The sequence below is a fragment of the Varroa jacobsoni genome, unplaced genomic scaffold (assembly GCF_002532875.2).
Source record: "Varroa jacobsoni isolate VJ856 unplaced genomic scaffold, vjacob_1.0 scaffold_840, whole genome shotgun sequence".
Lineage (NCBI taxonomy): Eukaryota > Metazoa > Arthropoda > Arachnida > Mesostigmata > Varroidae > Varroa > Varroa jacobsoni.
The window spans coordinates 37,336-53,249 of NW_019213742.1; the positions used below are offsets into that span (position 1 = coordinate 37,336).

At 41.1% G+C, this 15,914-nt stretch overlaps 1 protein-coding gene across 3 annotated transcripts; it reads right to left on the reverse strand.

The window, feature by feature from the left end:
* Positions 1-2,198: 2,198 nt before the first annotated feature.
* Positions 2,199-14,630, reverse strand: LOC111264249 (pyridoxal-dependent decarboxylase domain-containing protein 1). Of its 3 annotated transcripts, none has more exons than XM_022839953.2 (13): positions 14,413-14,630; positions 11,072-11,304; positions 10,615-10,866; positions 10,189-10,300; positions 9,681-9,848; positions 6,174-6,380; positions 5,793-6,020; positions 5,471-5,690; positions 5,021-5,203; positions 4,434-4,805; positions 3,938-4,230; positions 3,675-3,833; positions 2,199-3,386 (listed from the first exon to the last, which is right to left on the reverse strand). In XM_022839953.2, the coding sequence occupies exons 1-13, from the start codon at positions 14,515-14,517 to the stop codon at positions 3,369-3,371; spliced, it is 2,550 nt and encodes an 849-aa protein (XP_022695688.1). In that variant the 5' UTR covers positions 14,518-14,630; the 3' UTR covers positions 2,199-3,368. The 3 variants fall into 3 exon arrangements, with proteins under 3 accessions (XP_022695688.1, XP_022695686.1, XP_022695687.1); XM_022839951.2 differs by having other exon boundaries at positions 3,573-3,833; positions 14,413-14,629; XM_022839952.2 differs by lacking the exon at positions 14,413-14,630 and adding an exon at positions 14,080-14,310 and having other exon boundaries at positions 3,573-3,833.
* Positions 14,631-15,914: the final 1,284 nt, after the last annotated feature.

Here is a 15,914-nt window from a genome sequence, read left to right on the forward strand (position 1 = left end):
CTGCAGTGTATTGTAGTTAATCAACATCGTTCAGATTAACGGTTTTACTTGGTCGGGCTATCGATAATGCGATACAGAACATGCCTCTGCTTGTTTTGGGTGAAGGAGGACGCTCCACTGGACAGTTCCAAAATAGGAGAACACACAAGGTTACTGCTCGCTCCGAAATCCATCCCTATTCTATAGATAATATCCATCATACAATCACAATATGAAGTTTTTCAATTTTTTTTTTATTTTTCATAAAATTATATTCAATATGAATTGTGGCAAACAAAGCTGACTGAAAAATTTTAATGTTATAAACATTTTTTTAAATCACACAGTCCAGAAAAGATCTTCAAAAGCTGCTGCATAACTTACAAAAAACTAGAACCAGATGCGTTCACAATGTGGACATCAATACTGAGCATTCAAGATAAAATAATTGTCACTGAAATCGTAGACAGTGAGTTTCAGATAGGATATAATAGATGAGTTATTAAGCATTTCTACTGTATAGTAATTTCAAATCTGAGGTGTTAAAATTAACTTTTCTAGACAAAGAGAAAAAACATGTACGAAATTAGCTCAGTGACATTATCCTCAACACGTGTGAGGGATACCACAGTTATAGAAACATGTTATAAGATCTGTCTTAAAAAAAATTGAAACACCGTGGCGCAGCAATAGTATTCCTATAAACTAACTTGCGTTTGAAGTTGTGATTTAACTTTATAGATGGGTACTGGGTTATTGCTGTACAATGATAAAGCCAGCAATTATACGCGCTACTCAAACGTCCCGACGTCATTGCTAACCTACGCAACAATAAGGTAGAAGGCCGTAACTAGAAAGCGCCCATTAAAACCGATTGCCGGGCGAAGTGGCCTTTTCATCTTAACCGTGTGCTTTATTTGGCTATTCTCCAAAACTTTGCATAAAAGTAAGCACCAACATGTAAAATGAGGCCGCTCTGAGAATGAAACGCTTACCGAATCGGAAATACCCGATCAAGAGTTGTTTCATATAGCACCAGACGGTACCTGCGCTGGCGAGGTGAATTGTCATTACATGCTACCATACAGTTCTGGAATATCCAACGAAGTATCGCGGCTATAAATGTCCTTGAAAATGTAAAGAACTTCATTATCAGAAAATAGTGTCACTATTGGCACTTAATTCTCACTATGCGAAGGGTTTTGAAATACGGTTCCAACTGAGAAACGCGACACGTAAAAACCGCACTGAATCCCAAATGGGGTGGTTTCCTTTGAAGCTCCCTTCTAGCCCTCTACTTTCAGATTCATGGGACAAAACCAACGAATCTGAACATCTAGGGCGTCTGTATTCCGGAATGAGGCACCTGCGATGAGTTCCGTTCGTTTCCTCCCTGAGGGTACAAGGGCTATTTTCTTCTCACGCTACGAAAACTTCCTGAAACGCTTTTTCCTTGTGAAGCCCATCAAGGAATGTTTTCATTTCTGAATCTCCTCAAAACTCTTAAATATTTCTGCTTTCGGTGCCGCCTAACGACGCCCGAGTAATTTCGATGCCCTTTCAACTTCATGATTTACGTGCCTCGTCACGCCCCAGGCGACCTGAACACTAACAGTCAATACCTAGGCCCACCTGGCGGTTTCGGAAAACGCGCGGATGGTAGACCTGACAAAATTTTATCTAACTTTCACCATATGAACAACCATAAAAAAGTGGTTACAGGACCGAAACCTACAATACTCGGTTAAAATAGGGCCATTCTACTCCAACTAAGCAATATGTACGTCACATATTTGATTGTAAAGCTTCGCAAAGAACGTACTATGATCAGTAACAAGAGCATGAAAGACCTATTTGGTGGCACTGTAAATTTGATAGAGGAGGTCGCAAAAAGGACCTAGGACCTAAGCAAGTTATTACCTAAGGGGACGCTTTAAGCCTGGCTTATGAATAAACTCGACAATATTTTATGTTAAATTCAATTAAATGGTCATACTTTAGTCATCGAATTCAGCTTTCAAGCCTCTGTGTTTTTAAGTGTTGGAACGAATAGAAGGTTCAAGAAGAAATTTAATTTTTCAGTACGGGCCATTCAAGCGCCTAGTATAAGTTTACGTCATCTTTTATAAAGGGAAAATAGGCGAATAAAACGAAAGGAGTGAGGAGAAAAGTAAAAATTCAATATTGGTCTTTCAATATGAAAGCAGCATACGACGCAATGATCAAAATGTCGACATTTAACAAAGTGGTCTCGTTTATTGTAACAGGCAACGGCTACAAACGTACTATACAACGTTATCTTTTATGTATAGGTCCACAAATGAACCACGCGTAAAGGCCAACAGTGTACGCGATATAACGCTCGTTAGCTAAACAGCTCATAGCAACCTTTCAGTCCCAATTGTATTGAATCTGGCTTGCCGCCCGCATAGCTACAAGCAGCCCATAACCAAAGTCATAATCAATAACCGAAAAAAAAAAAATACACAGCCTTGGCTTCGTCGGTGTTTGTCCGGTAGAGCCGTGTTCTCACAAACGCAAAGAACGACAAATTTTAAATAGAATTCCCAGAATCTTAGATATAATCCAGTTTATTGATTATATATATATAGTTGAATAACAATAGAGAAATAATAATTTTCGAGAGATTCAAGTAAATGTTACATATGTGACAGATTTATTTATCTCGCACTGCAAAATAGTTATTATTATATAATATCATCAACGAGAGACCATGTGTATTTAAATAGAGATGTTCATTTGGTTGTCATTATTTAAAATCCATCGGTTTGCGCCGTCGACTCCGACAAATCAAGACTACGCTTCAAATCAAAAAAACTCCTTCGACGAATCCTTGATTCTACTAACGGTTGATAGAACTAACAAATGTCCTCATTAGATCCATCATTCTACATGGTTCAATTTCCTCAATTGCCAAACCGTGTATAAAGTAGAAATAAAGATATATCCCAGTAACACGTCTAAATAACATGCCCAGTGTCTTCCGAATATATTACGCTGTGCAACGTGATTACAGCGGCTTCTGTTTCACAGGTCGAAGTATCTCGAAGGCACTGTGTAATAGCTTAAATATACATCCGAAGGCTCAGGTTCCTTCATACCGTAGGTATCGGCAGGTCAACGCTAGTCAGAGCAACGCATTCGTTGATTTACTGCATGCAGTAGATCCCTAAGTCGGCAAAAAATCACTACACAATCCAGTTCAAACTTAATTGAAAAAAGCCATCCTCGACCCACTTTAAGCTTTCCACAATAAACGCTCCCAGTAGCTTTTCCTCTCATAACTCCTTAAAGAAACAAAAAACTAACGCTGGCTTCTACTTATGATTACTTTGTATTTAAATAGTGCATGTTCATGGTGAAGGTGCCTACGAGCGTTGAGACCCCTGAAAAGACATTAAAACAAGCTTGTCTCAATGTTAATCACAGTTATGCATGCCTAACATACTATATTTGTTAAGTTCGTTTTGTACGCGTAGATACTTAAATCTAGACAATGTTTATTCACAGAAACGGCTGCGTTTCGAAAGCAACGATGAAATAATAAGAATTTACAAAGCAAAGTAACTTGCTTGTGAATTTGTTCTCGAATGCGGTGATAATGGTGCGTGCTGTTGTTGCGCTGCGCTGATTGTCTGTGAACTCTGCGCCGAAGGATGCGATGGTGCTCCTACCCGTTGAGCTATTCCCGCTCCGCTGCCCGTTTGTATCTGAATTTGTTGTTGAGGCGGCGGGGTGTTTGGTGCAGGGGCCTCACTCTTCATCTGCATGTGGTATTTATACGTGTTCTCCGTGGTTTCCACCATACCCGACGTCAGGTTGAAACTTCGGCCCTATTGAAGAGCACAAGCCACTTATTATTCTATATTTTGGTCTAAACATACGGCATAATCATCCGATTATTATGTTATTAACAAAAGACAACATTTGCTAATACCTTTATTCCGGCCCCTTCGTCGCTAGGTGGGCTCCACCACTGGAGAAGACTTCCGAATATCGGCACATGCTTGAGCAATCCTTCCTGGTAGATACGCTCCTCGTTCTCTCGTTCCAGTGCTGCATTGGCCTCCTCGACGGCCTGCCGGACTAGTTCAGACATCTCTTCCAGCTGTTTACAACTTTCCTCAAGTTCCCGACCTGCAGCGAGAACCATGTGCAGGAGCTCTTCCACTGCCAGGTCCTCTGTTACCATCCCAAAACGTATGCACACCAACCCATTTGCGCCCTCACCTACAGTAAAGCATAATATTATTGTGCGAACTTACATTAAACAGACACCGCATGATCTCTTGTTAAGGCTCGACCACTTAATTACTGTAGTAAATAGACAATTTCAACCATATAACAATTTCGTCGTATAGCGCACAAATGGCGGATCATGGCCCGCAAATGTAAAGAAAATTGGCTAACGGCACAAGAGGCGTGCAACTCACCTAATGAAAACGCAGAATCTGATGCTCGAAGTCTGGCCACGAGCTGCTGGTTGACTTGATTGATCAGATCACGGTCGGACTCCGACATCGGTACTGTTTTACTGATTGTGCTATTTGCAGCTTCTCTTTTGCCCTTCAATTGATCGACAGAGGCGGGTGTAGTTGCCCATGCCTCAGGAATATATCTTACCCCACCTAATCCAGCCCAGTCACTAATTTCTACAAGTTCTAGATAACGGCCAAATTCGTGGTGGTCACCAGCTAGAAGACGGTGAAACTTCTTTTTATGAACAACCATAGCTGATAGAATCGCTACGTGCCCCTCCAAAGTCTTACAGAAGTTCTCCATATCGCACATCGTGGTACCTTGAACTGGAAGATTTGGAAGATAGGCAGATATACGTCATATATTACTTCTCCAAACGACTGGGATAGCACAACATGGTCTCGACATCGTTTGTGAAAATAGCACCGACAGTCTTCTAGATCAACGATCGAACTCAACATTTAGGGTTTTACAAAAACTTGGCGTACCGTTTGATAGGAATGACTTATTTTTCAAGAAGCGATGGAGTACATATACATACGGTGTGCACTTTCGAGAGGACTGAATTTGACGCAGATACCATGGCCTTCAACTTCAGTTAGCTCGATAGTCACCTGTGGAACCTCACGATTGACCATCTGTCCGAGCCATAGATTGAGATTATTCATGTAGCTTTCGGAGAGTTGCATCCCTTTTTCATTGTCCGTATTACTGTAATCAGAAGCTGAAAAATTGTTTTGGCTTCAGTTGTGCAGAAAAAAGATCCAATTTTTTCTATTGAGTACAAGCCATTCGTTAACAAATATACCTACACTGCATTTGTAATTACCCCATAAAAAAAAAAGTACTGCCGCAAGCAGCGCAATTGTCTACGACAAAAAATCATTCTAATAACTAACGTCTATCACATGCAAGATGTCGTAAACATTATAGATTCACAAAAGTACATGCTAAGCCACTAAATTGGTCGTACAAAGTTAATTGAACGTACAGGCATCGGCGGCAGAGGGAAACGTTTGTCGGAAACGGAAAGTCACAATAGGCTGCACAGCGTCAAATAGTGCCACAGGATTTGTAGCACGAGCGGCCCGTTCCACTACAGAAATATGGTCTTCAGTAGAAGCATTAGATCCAACAGCAGCAAAACGGGACCGCCCTATTATCTCTATACAGGGACCTATCGACTCCAAGGTAGTAACCAGCAAGTCCGACTGTAATCGAGACCAATCAGTTTAGTTGGATAAGAAATACTGTTATTATTAGACACTCATGCCTATCGTTTAATAAGTAAATCACTCAGTTAAAGCGATTACCTGTTTGAAGCAGTGAGCAATTCTGTCGAAAAGCCCCTTCTGTCCTAGGCACTGTAGAGTGGCCCATAATGGAAGGCAGTGAAGTTTTGAGTGGATATTAAATAAAGTGAGTCCAGCAGCGTGAGCCAAGGCTGAATTATGTTGCCGATACAGGGTCACGTACGGCAATGAGGGAACTCCCAGCCAGCTTCCTACCGGGAGCGTCATCGAGTCAGCACATCGCAATTGCTAAAGCCAAAGGCAATATAAAATTGTTTTCAATTGACGCGTACAGCTCGACTATGGTTTAAAATATGCGCAGTTAATTTAGTGATACCATTTGCACTTACTACAAATAACCGGCATGTTTTATTACTATAATAAGTTAAAATAGCGACTTACTGTATTCGTTTCCGCCCCAAGTGCAAGAGCCGCCAGCGAATGCCCTTCAACATGTAGCCAGAGGTTGCGCTCTTGACACAACTGAAATAGCCTTTCAAAGTGCTCTTTCTGTCCACATTGACCTGTACCGGCCTGGGCCAATACAATCAGCGGTACACAACCCTTGTTTAGGTCTTGTTCCATTTGCCTCTCCAATATCGAAATGTTCTGCAAAACCAGACGAAACTTTTCATGCAGCATTCAACAAGCGTGCAGCGGGACTGCTATCGATGATAGCTGTTGTGTACGATAGAAGCTGCGCCACATCATTTAAGATGTATGGGCATATAACGACATCTTTATACGTGAGGTTCCCCTGTATCTATATCCTTTCAACATACCAAATAAAGCGCTCGCAGGTCAGTGACAAAACCACATCTCTAGACAGTCAACAGCGACAAGATCTTCCATAAAATCTGACTGGTGTCAGTCAACAGTTCCCAATGCACGCTTCGCTTCTACGGAGGTCCTTCAAGGTACACGAGGTTTTCCAGGGCGTCCTATAAATGTTTGTCTTTAAAATAAGAGTGTCAGTTGTTCGTCAAGCAGCCAGGCTGTCTAAAGGTCCATGGACCAGGAACAAGCCGGAGCGTGCCAATGCTCTTCTCCCTGGTCATGTAACGGCCGAGAGATTTTACAGTTGCATGGGTTGTAGGCTACCGCAATACCGTTGTATTGTATTGTTTTTGCCATATTGTACAAAAAGAACTGATCACAAGTTCAATTAGCACAGAGATGGTGCTCCAGTGGGTGTCTCAGTTTCTAACGAAGGAAAACTCCCCAATTTATTAGTCTGGTTATGACAACAAAAGTTCCCGACGCAACACTGGTCATCTTTCGCTGCATTTACGCTGCGGAATGGGTGACGAGAACCTGATTCGAGTTCTTGAAGCTAAATAGCTTTGAGTCGTTCTTAAAGCTCACCCGTACGCGAGCTGCGTTGCTAACCGAAAATCTACCTATCAAAGATCGATGGCGAAACCGCGTAAAAACTGGCCGCAACCGTCGCTCAACACGGAACGGTTTTCTAATACATAAAGCTCAAAGGTGACGTCAATATTCGTGACGGCTGTCAGAAAGAGGGCAATCACAACGACAGAAATGACGCCCCAACTGTAGCCGACAATACACAACGTGAGTGCAACTACGAGCCGCGATATCCGAAGCAAAACTTCGGCAATGCTGTGCCCATTAACAATATTTTTCGAGCAGCTCGTAAAAGGAGGAAAAAGCGCACTCCCAAACCACACTCTCGAGTGATCGGTGCCGCTTTACGAAACGCGCAGGTAAGAAGTTAAAAAGTTGGGCGGGACGACCGCTACAGATATCATTACAATTGCAGCAGAGAGAAACTTCAAGTGGTGCAACTGCCCAAGTGCTTCCGTTTACAATTTTTTACACCGCTCGCTTTCAGCAAAGTTGAAGTGTTAGTTCTCACGGAAACTTAGAAACTACATGCGTCGAAGTACGTGGATTCTACCGTTGTTCTTCTCTGCAGGCCGTCCCAGGAGCACCGTCTCCCTATTTTACAGAAAGAAAATCGTTATTTCATATATGCACCTTTGCTGATAGCTCTAAAAAACTTCATGTATTATACAGTTCCATAACACAATATCTCAGTGTCAAAAAGATTATAGAGAATCGTTTGCGCCGCATAGGTTATGTAAGTTATATATATATGTGTACAACACAATTGCCCCGAATCTGAAACACCTAGAAGCCTGCTTTCGCGCGGAGAATGCATGCACGGCAAAGCGCATAACGACAGCTCTTTTTAGCCCGTTCGTCCCTTTTCACTCGTCGTTCCATTGGATCTAAAACAAAGAAATCCCTATTAATCTCAATCAAAACAATATGGCTGTCATAGACAATATATCGCGTAACAACAACTCCCGGATCAGAGTTCGATTCGTTATGAGCATCCGTAGCAGATCCTCTTATCTGTAAACTTAACGGTTTCTTTTTAATACTTGTCGAGGATTGGCCTTGTTCAGGTGCAACGGCAAAAACTATATACTAACAGTAGTAATATTTGGAAGCAAAGACGTTGTGAACTAGCTTTCTTGTTTTACCTCTTCACAAACAGTCTCTCCCAATACCTTAGGCTCATTAACATCCAATAACTGGATCGTGACAATCCACTTACCCGGTTAGCTCGACACTTCTGAAGCGTGCCCTTAGCAGTCCGCATCAATACTCGTATATCATAATTGTATTTAACATAGCCCTTAGGATTGCTACGTTTTTTAAGCTGGTTCACGCGGATCTCACCAAAGCGTCGTAAAGCTCATGCTAAACATTTCCCTTTGGGCAAAGCATAGAGGTAACTCAAAGTGACAATTTGAATTATTCTCAGTGTTCTACCGAACGAGATCGAGAAGCAATACCCGTTGTTCGATCTTCTATATGCAGGCGACCCCTCTTTGATCGTTACGATTCGATAAAATTTCGAAATACGTCAACGAACTTCATACTAAACTGTGAACGTGTGACGCAATGAAGGTTTGCCACGGTAGATTCGGAAGCGCGGTACTGTATCTACCTGGGTGTCACATTGAGACGCAAATGGTCGATCATTCACCTATAGGAGGCGGAAATGTCTGCTAGCGTATATAAATCAGTTTGGCTATTCGCGTTTTAGCGAGAGACTGTCTACAAACAACCGCTGTTTGTTGAGAAGCTGAGACGACTTACAACACCGAAACCTATTAGCATTTTATCCACGAATTCAAGCTAAAAAAAGAAAATTACGGCACCAGATTTTTGCGGAATCAGCGCGTTGGGCAACTCAATTTGGAGAGAGAATGGAAAAAAATGATATGAGACCCAGTGACCAAGACCTAGAGGACGACTGCCGCTATCAGGGATATTAATGACTTTTTGTCCATATCACTGCGAGCGCTACCCTCCCACATTTTCTCTAAAGTTATTTGACACGTTTGTAAATTACCCACACATTGATCTAATTTACAATAAGTTGTCGTTTTTAGCGGTAGTTTCTATAGAATGTTATCTAGGTAATGTTTCATAATTTCAATAGTCTCATTCAGTCGCCATTATAGAAGTTACCTGATGCAAGTATAGTCTTCTCTTAGATATTATTCTAATTTGCATGGTAATTTTCCAATATGGAAGCCGTCGAAAAGACAAACTCACTTAATTTTTAGGTAATTGCATGTGTTCTATGATTCGACATTGCAAAAGATCTGTTTCTTGTGACAAATTGCAGGTCAATATGAAATTGTTAGAACGTGTGTTAATGTTAATGAAAAGCAAAAGCGGCCGGTATTTTTTTTTACAAATAGACAATTCAGTGAGAAGAAATATTACTAAGCGTACGGTGAGGAGCGAAAAGATCTCGAGGTCTAAGTTTGGAGGCCATTGATATCTGCCACGGGTAGCTTTTTAGTGATGCTATTGTATTGACCGTTAATTTTATTGGCTAGCAATATTTTGAAGAATACATACCATTTTGTTGAAGCCAGTGCTGTTATTAAGCGATGGTATAACCCTAAGGCATGCCCTTGGCAGTCCCAAAGCAGCGCAAAGCGCGTGTCCCACTGATGCTCGTCCAGGTGCGGTCTCTTGCTCCGCTGCCTGGCCGACGTAAATACACGGAGGCTTTGAATATAACGTCTATATAGGACGTAAAAAACAGTGTGAAATTAGAGCTTTCCCTATGAAAACTGAGGAGGGAGAAAATTCTCAATGCTTCACACAGACGCTATTTAAGAAGCTTGGCTGCACCACGTACCTCACTGCTCTCCGTTACGATGAACGGTGGGTCGGTGGATATCTTGCGGTCTCAACCGCCACCGCTAGCTCACTTAGTAAAACCAACCATTAAGGATTGTAAGGAATCTTCATCTAGCGTGTACCAACATGTAATCTTGTGCAATGTAAAAATACATTGACGCTCTTAATAGCAATCTATAAGGAAGGTGGCTAACATCATTCTATCAGCCAAGAGATTTACCTGATAGGCATCGACGGCGTATTTATCGTATTTGAGATGAAGTAACATTTGCACGACACGTATAAGGCCTTCGCGGGACTCGTCATGACAAAACATACAACTATCATGAAACCTGGGATCATAATAACAATAAGATACATTACATTTTAAAATTTGCTCAGGTAATTTGTTGGTTTTAATCCGAGTGGAATGATTTTGAAGCACGTGAGTAAGTCCCGTCGATATGAGCAGTTTTTTCTTTGCACGTCAACCAATTCATTGTGCCTCTTTCTTATTGACCGGTTAAGAAGAATCCTTTCTGTGTCTATCTTTTTTTTTTTTAATTTTGATTTGATGTACAAAAATACCCTATTTTTTTGCAAAAATTCGCAACATGAATATTTGAAATGCTGATTTTTTGCAAAATGTGTGACTATAGTTCCACACCTGAACGTCCTGGCCAACCAAAATCCAGTATCTGCAACGACGTGTGCGGTAAGCTTCCTTAGCGTACCGATATCAAGTGTCGAGGCGTATGCTGCCAGCGCGTGAGCTGAGACAACAGCATTTCCAAGCGTATCAAGCGGCCGAAGAGTTAAAGCTTGCGCCCCAGCGTATCGACTTTCAGAGGCCGCTTCGGACATTTTTGACACGACAATCTGCTCCAGCAACTTCCGCACCTCATCAAATGACTGGGATCTATCAGATGTGATAAGGAGAGTATACCTCATAGAAGCTTTAAATACTATATTAGGCACGCCAACGTAGACATTAAATTCGTTACATAATAAAGTGAACGCGTACAAAGAGTCACATCGGTAATGATAACGAGACCACTATATTAATAGAATGGATTAATATTTGTCTCATTTCTGTCCGTCCAATACGCACGTCGTTTACTCACTCTTTCGTAAGCATACGTGGCAAATATCTGCCGCCATTTATGGCAGTGCTGTTTTCAGCAGACCTTGTATTGTCCTGGGACCGATCCACAGCTGTTTCGGTAGAGCTCCCAGGTACGACTGGTCTACTAGGTCCGTCGCCTCGCGCGCGCGCATCTGTTGAACTACCACCGAGCGCTTCGATTTCGCTGATGGTCTTCGCGGACGCCGAAAGTGCATCCTGCACTGGAAGTGGCTATGAGAGACAACGAAACAAGGTCGACACAAAGCTTGTTTATGAAGTTTAATAAATTTAAAATTACTGCAATAACCTAACATAACGGCAATGACTGCCTGCAGTGTATCTGGATTCCTGCATCTCTTTGCAAAATGCAATAAAATACCTTAAAAATCAATGGTTTTTAAGTATGGTAGTTTAAATTAAAGAGAAATGATAAACGTTTCACATCGTATCAATGGTAAACGAAAATGAAATTAACATCTTTGGTTTAGTTAATACAAAACTCTGTCGCAATTCTTCCAGTGGGCCTTTATCACCCTTCAAGTATAATTTGTTTTAACACTATCTTTAACACCTTCATGAAAACAACACGTATCATACCACAAATCATTCAACAATTTACTGAGGCCGCAATTAGCCCAAGCCTTATTACGAAAGAAATGTCAATGATATAACATTTATACGCAGCAAGTAATGTATCAGTTGGTACAAGAATCACTGTCCTACCGCTAAATCGTAGAAGGTTATTGCATGCCTACCAGGACCTACAGGACAAGAAGGTACAATTGTTTCTATTCATCTAAGGATGACTAATGGCATAGCCGAATGCTCTATAAATTTGATTACACTACGGAGACGACATAGACACAACTTGAAAATATTAAAAGATAATAACTTTTGTTAAGAGCTAAAAACAATATTAGAAAGTCATTGCTAGCAAGCAGTCAAGGCCAATGCTAAGTGAGCGGTTTGTCTGTAGGTCTATCGATGTTGTCTCTTCGCTCTAACGTCGAAAACGTTATCTCTTGAATTACCAAGTCTTACGCTATTCAGAGTGGAGCCACGTGCCACTCGCGCTCAAAATACTCTGGTATTGTGGCCGTTGTCCGGTGGCCTGCCAAGCGGCACCGTAGGCAGCTATGACGGCAGTTGCAAGTCATAGCTATCGATAATACCTAAGCAGAGCAACGAAAGAAGCGCTACTTCCGGAAGTAGAAAAAAATACATTAGCAATGCATAATTTATCATTCTTAATTTTTCGTTATCTTTTATTCTTCTATTCGATTGTGGCTTTTAGTTGTCGAAAAGTTCAAGGAGTATGAAGACAAAGGGAAGTATCAACAGCCTTTTACCGACAGAGAGATACGGAGAGTAAATCCAATCATTTAATACAAATTCATAGATAGTGGACGTTTCGAACAGTTTCGTGATAACTGATTATCTAAACAGCGCAGACTATGCACGCAACATCGAATCTCCCCTTAACTGTAGAACTAAAATCGTTTTCTGGAGGCCTCTTCATCTTCTTTCTTTGTTAGGAGTAGTTGTAGCTGCTGAGATCGCTATAATTTGGTGGGGATCTTTGTGCATGACATTTCCCTGACCAGATCATGCCATTTTCTTTGCCAAGAAAATGGCATGATCACTTTTCATGCCAAGAGCGTCTTCGCAACGGTACGAGTGCAAATAATTTCTTTACAGGTAAACGTCTTTTTTTATGTTGAAAAATGGAAAGGACCCGAAGGCTACAACGCTGCGTCACCCCCTTTTCTGAACGACGCTGCAATGACAAACACATTTTATTACAGGTGTCAATGTTTAGTGGTGTAATTTCCGTTGATAATTAGTACGCAGCTAATTATTCTTGTAGCAGAAATTAAACAGGGCCCTAGTTAACATGCATAAACTGAGAGATTTCATGTTTGTTTGTTGATCATCATTATCATCCTTATTGTTGTTGTTACTGCAGGAGGCGACAAACATTAGTGGATGCTATTAGCAGGCCCAAGTTGAAGGGCTCGAGGTGAGCCAGCTGTCTGCTTGTTAATCTTAAGGATACGTGGTGGTCTAGGTTCAAATCTGGGAATAAACACATTGTGTCGTGCCTGGAATTAGCCTTCTGATGGCATGTCTTATCGTAGTGCCGGACGTAAAGCTTGGAGCATTTAGTTCTCCTGACTAGATGATATCTTTTTGCCAACATCAAAGTTTACATAGCATGTCGTCGTGTACACAATCGAAATCTAGTATTGAGCACTTTGATAACGATGGCTAGCTGCACTGTGGCAAATCAATACATATTAAGTTCAAAGAGATATAATTTAGACAAGAACACCACTTGGCTTGCCAGGTTGACCATTAGTTTATTCTTTGTTGCCCCTTGGATAAGAGCGAAGGATTGTGGTATCGTAAAGAACAACTAGAGCGGCGCGGGTCAAGATGGGCAGCATTCAATACATTTTATAACACAACATTTTATAATCACCCAAACGACACTTCATCACTTGGTGGCTATCTAAATATAGTATTCGTAAATCGAAAGTTTCGGTATCTAGCTAAAGTAATCGTTGCTCAAGATGCCCCGAAGACACTTCCGCTATTCAGCTTCCTATTGTTCATCTTTGGAAAACAAGATTTGTATCTGGTCTGAACGTCGCTCACTTTCTTCGAAAGATGTTCTTGAGTGAGCTATCCAGTTTAATATCGACCGGCAATCGAAGTGACAATTTTAAGATGTCTGTCATCAGGTACAATCTACACACTATAAATACCGTCATTTACCAAACAATAGATTCGAACTTTGGTTTACGATTGGGTTTGGCCTTATACCAAGGACTAAGCCCTAACACCCAGGACTAACGTTTCGCTTGCTGAAGCAATGTAAATCAAAAATATATCTCCAGGAGTCCATTCCGATATCAGACCTGTAGGTAATAATCATAAATGCAATTTGTCTATAGTTCATACTGACAATGTGAAGTGTTCCCACTTTTTACACAATTAAATCACCTTTTCAACATTTACTTTGTCCATATTTGCCACCTGGGTAAATCGCGATTGCTGAGTTCCCAGAGAAAGCGCGAGGTACGCAATCGCCAGTGCGGACAAAGGTACTCTATCGACACTGGCCAACGGGTGAAATGCATCATCAAGCGTAAAACTCGTTGACGCGCTTGCGGTCAGCCACGGCGGCAAAGATCAGCTGGGGCTGTTGCACCTGCTTGTCACAGTGACGACGGCTGTTCGGCGGGGCTATTGAGTTTCAAACAAGTTGCGCTCTCTCTTTACGATCCATCACCGGCTAATAAAAAAAGAAGAGGGAAAATCACTGATTGAACTGACCTGTCCCTCGGGCTGAGTACCCTGATGGGCTTTTTGAATTTCGGCGGAAAGCGATCCATCTCGAGTGGCCTCCATTGGCTTGCTTTCGTCCACACCAACACTCATGTCCTCCGCTGGATAATATAGCTACCTAGATTGGCAGTCGCCTCTCCCACAGGTCTTACTATCAGCACTCCTCTATCCAGCCACAGCAGCGGCGACTAGCAAGCTGATCGTGCGTGCACTCCCCCCGATCGATGTTTACAACCACGTCGCTGAGAATTACTGTGAGAGATACGAACTGAACAGCAGACGACGTTAGAAAGCGAATGAATGCATTTCGCTAATTTAAATAATGACTATATTTAATGTTATTCAAAAAAACAAACAGTTATGAAAGTGACAGAACTCAGACGGCGGTAAAGTAGATACGACCATGTTGTTCTGAAGAATATGGAGAGCACTTTCTTATTAAAATGAGACCAGCAATTTCGAAACAAACTAAAAGCGACTAACAAAAGCCACTTTTTATATGAACTAAATTAATTATTATATAAATATGAGCCACGATGTAAAGTAAAAGATACTTTTTTTTTTATAACATTACAGCTGTTTTTATTTTGACAGTGACACACTAGAATTCTGAAAGTGCGTGGTGTTGCAACAGCGCCGCATTAACGTTGAAACCCGAATGTAAACAGCCTTTAAATGCAGGTACTGCTTTATATTCGAATTTTATGGATCTTTGCTTGATTAAATATGCCTGTTTCTTTGCACTGACCTAACTGGGTGAACTTTATTTTAAAGTATTATTTTGTTGAACCAGCATTTTCATACGATATGGCGAAAACCCATATATATATATATATATATAATAATTTTTCTTTACATCGATTGTTTATATGAATTTGGTGAAGACAACACTCAGCTTCCAATACATTGCAATGAGTCCGAAGCGAGTGTTAATTTTTTTTATTATTATCCACGTTTTATAGTACGATAGTATTTCCATCAGAAAGAAAGAGCTCTTAAAAAGCCAGCTACGACGATTTTTTTTTAAACTATATTACAGCGTTATCAACAAATAGTAAGATGTCCATGGCTTGTTACTTTTATTCTTTTGCTGTTGCTTCTATTTTAGACTTGATAAGCATCGAATTTGAAGTGGACTATGTTACCAACGCTTATAGATTAACTACCCATGTAGAAAAGGGAAACAATTTTGCTTAGTAGCGTAAGTGAAGCTGGCTCCCGCCAATGAACGAGCCTTTTTTTTATCATGTGCCCGCTTGAGGAACAGCTCCCAATCACACCAGAGGGCCCAGTGGTTGAGACTGAACAAAGGGGAGCTTTTCCGGCTATGGCGCCTTATTTCAAATTGATGCTAGTGCTTGTAAATATCGAGTTCCTCCACTCACATTTGTATAATGTTCGACTAATATTTGAAAAAAGTACTCTTACACAGTAATTAAGTATAAATTTACTTACGGACTTCGACAAGTTACTTTAGTAAGTGTTAATGG

Excerpts from the sequence above, each read along its gene's own strand:
- LOC111264249 (XM_022839951.2), bottom strand. The coding sequence starts at position 14,517 with ATGAGTGTTGGTGTGGACGAAAGCAAGCCAATGGAGGCCACTCGAGAT. Across the intron at positions 9,849-10,188 it reads ACGCCGTCGATGCCTATCAG|ACGTTATATTCAAAGCCTCC; the intron begins GTAAATCTCTTG and ends CGTCCTATATAG. Across the intron at positions 6,021-6,173 it reads TTGGGGCGGAAACGAATACA|CAATTGCGATGTGCTGACTC; the intron begins GTAAGTCGCTAT and ends CTTTGGCTTTAG.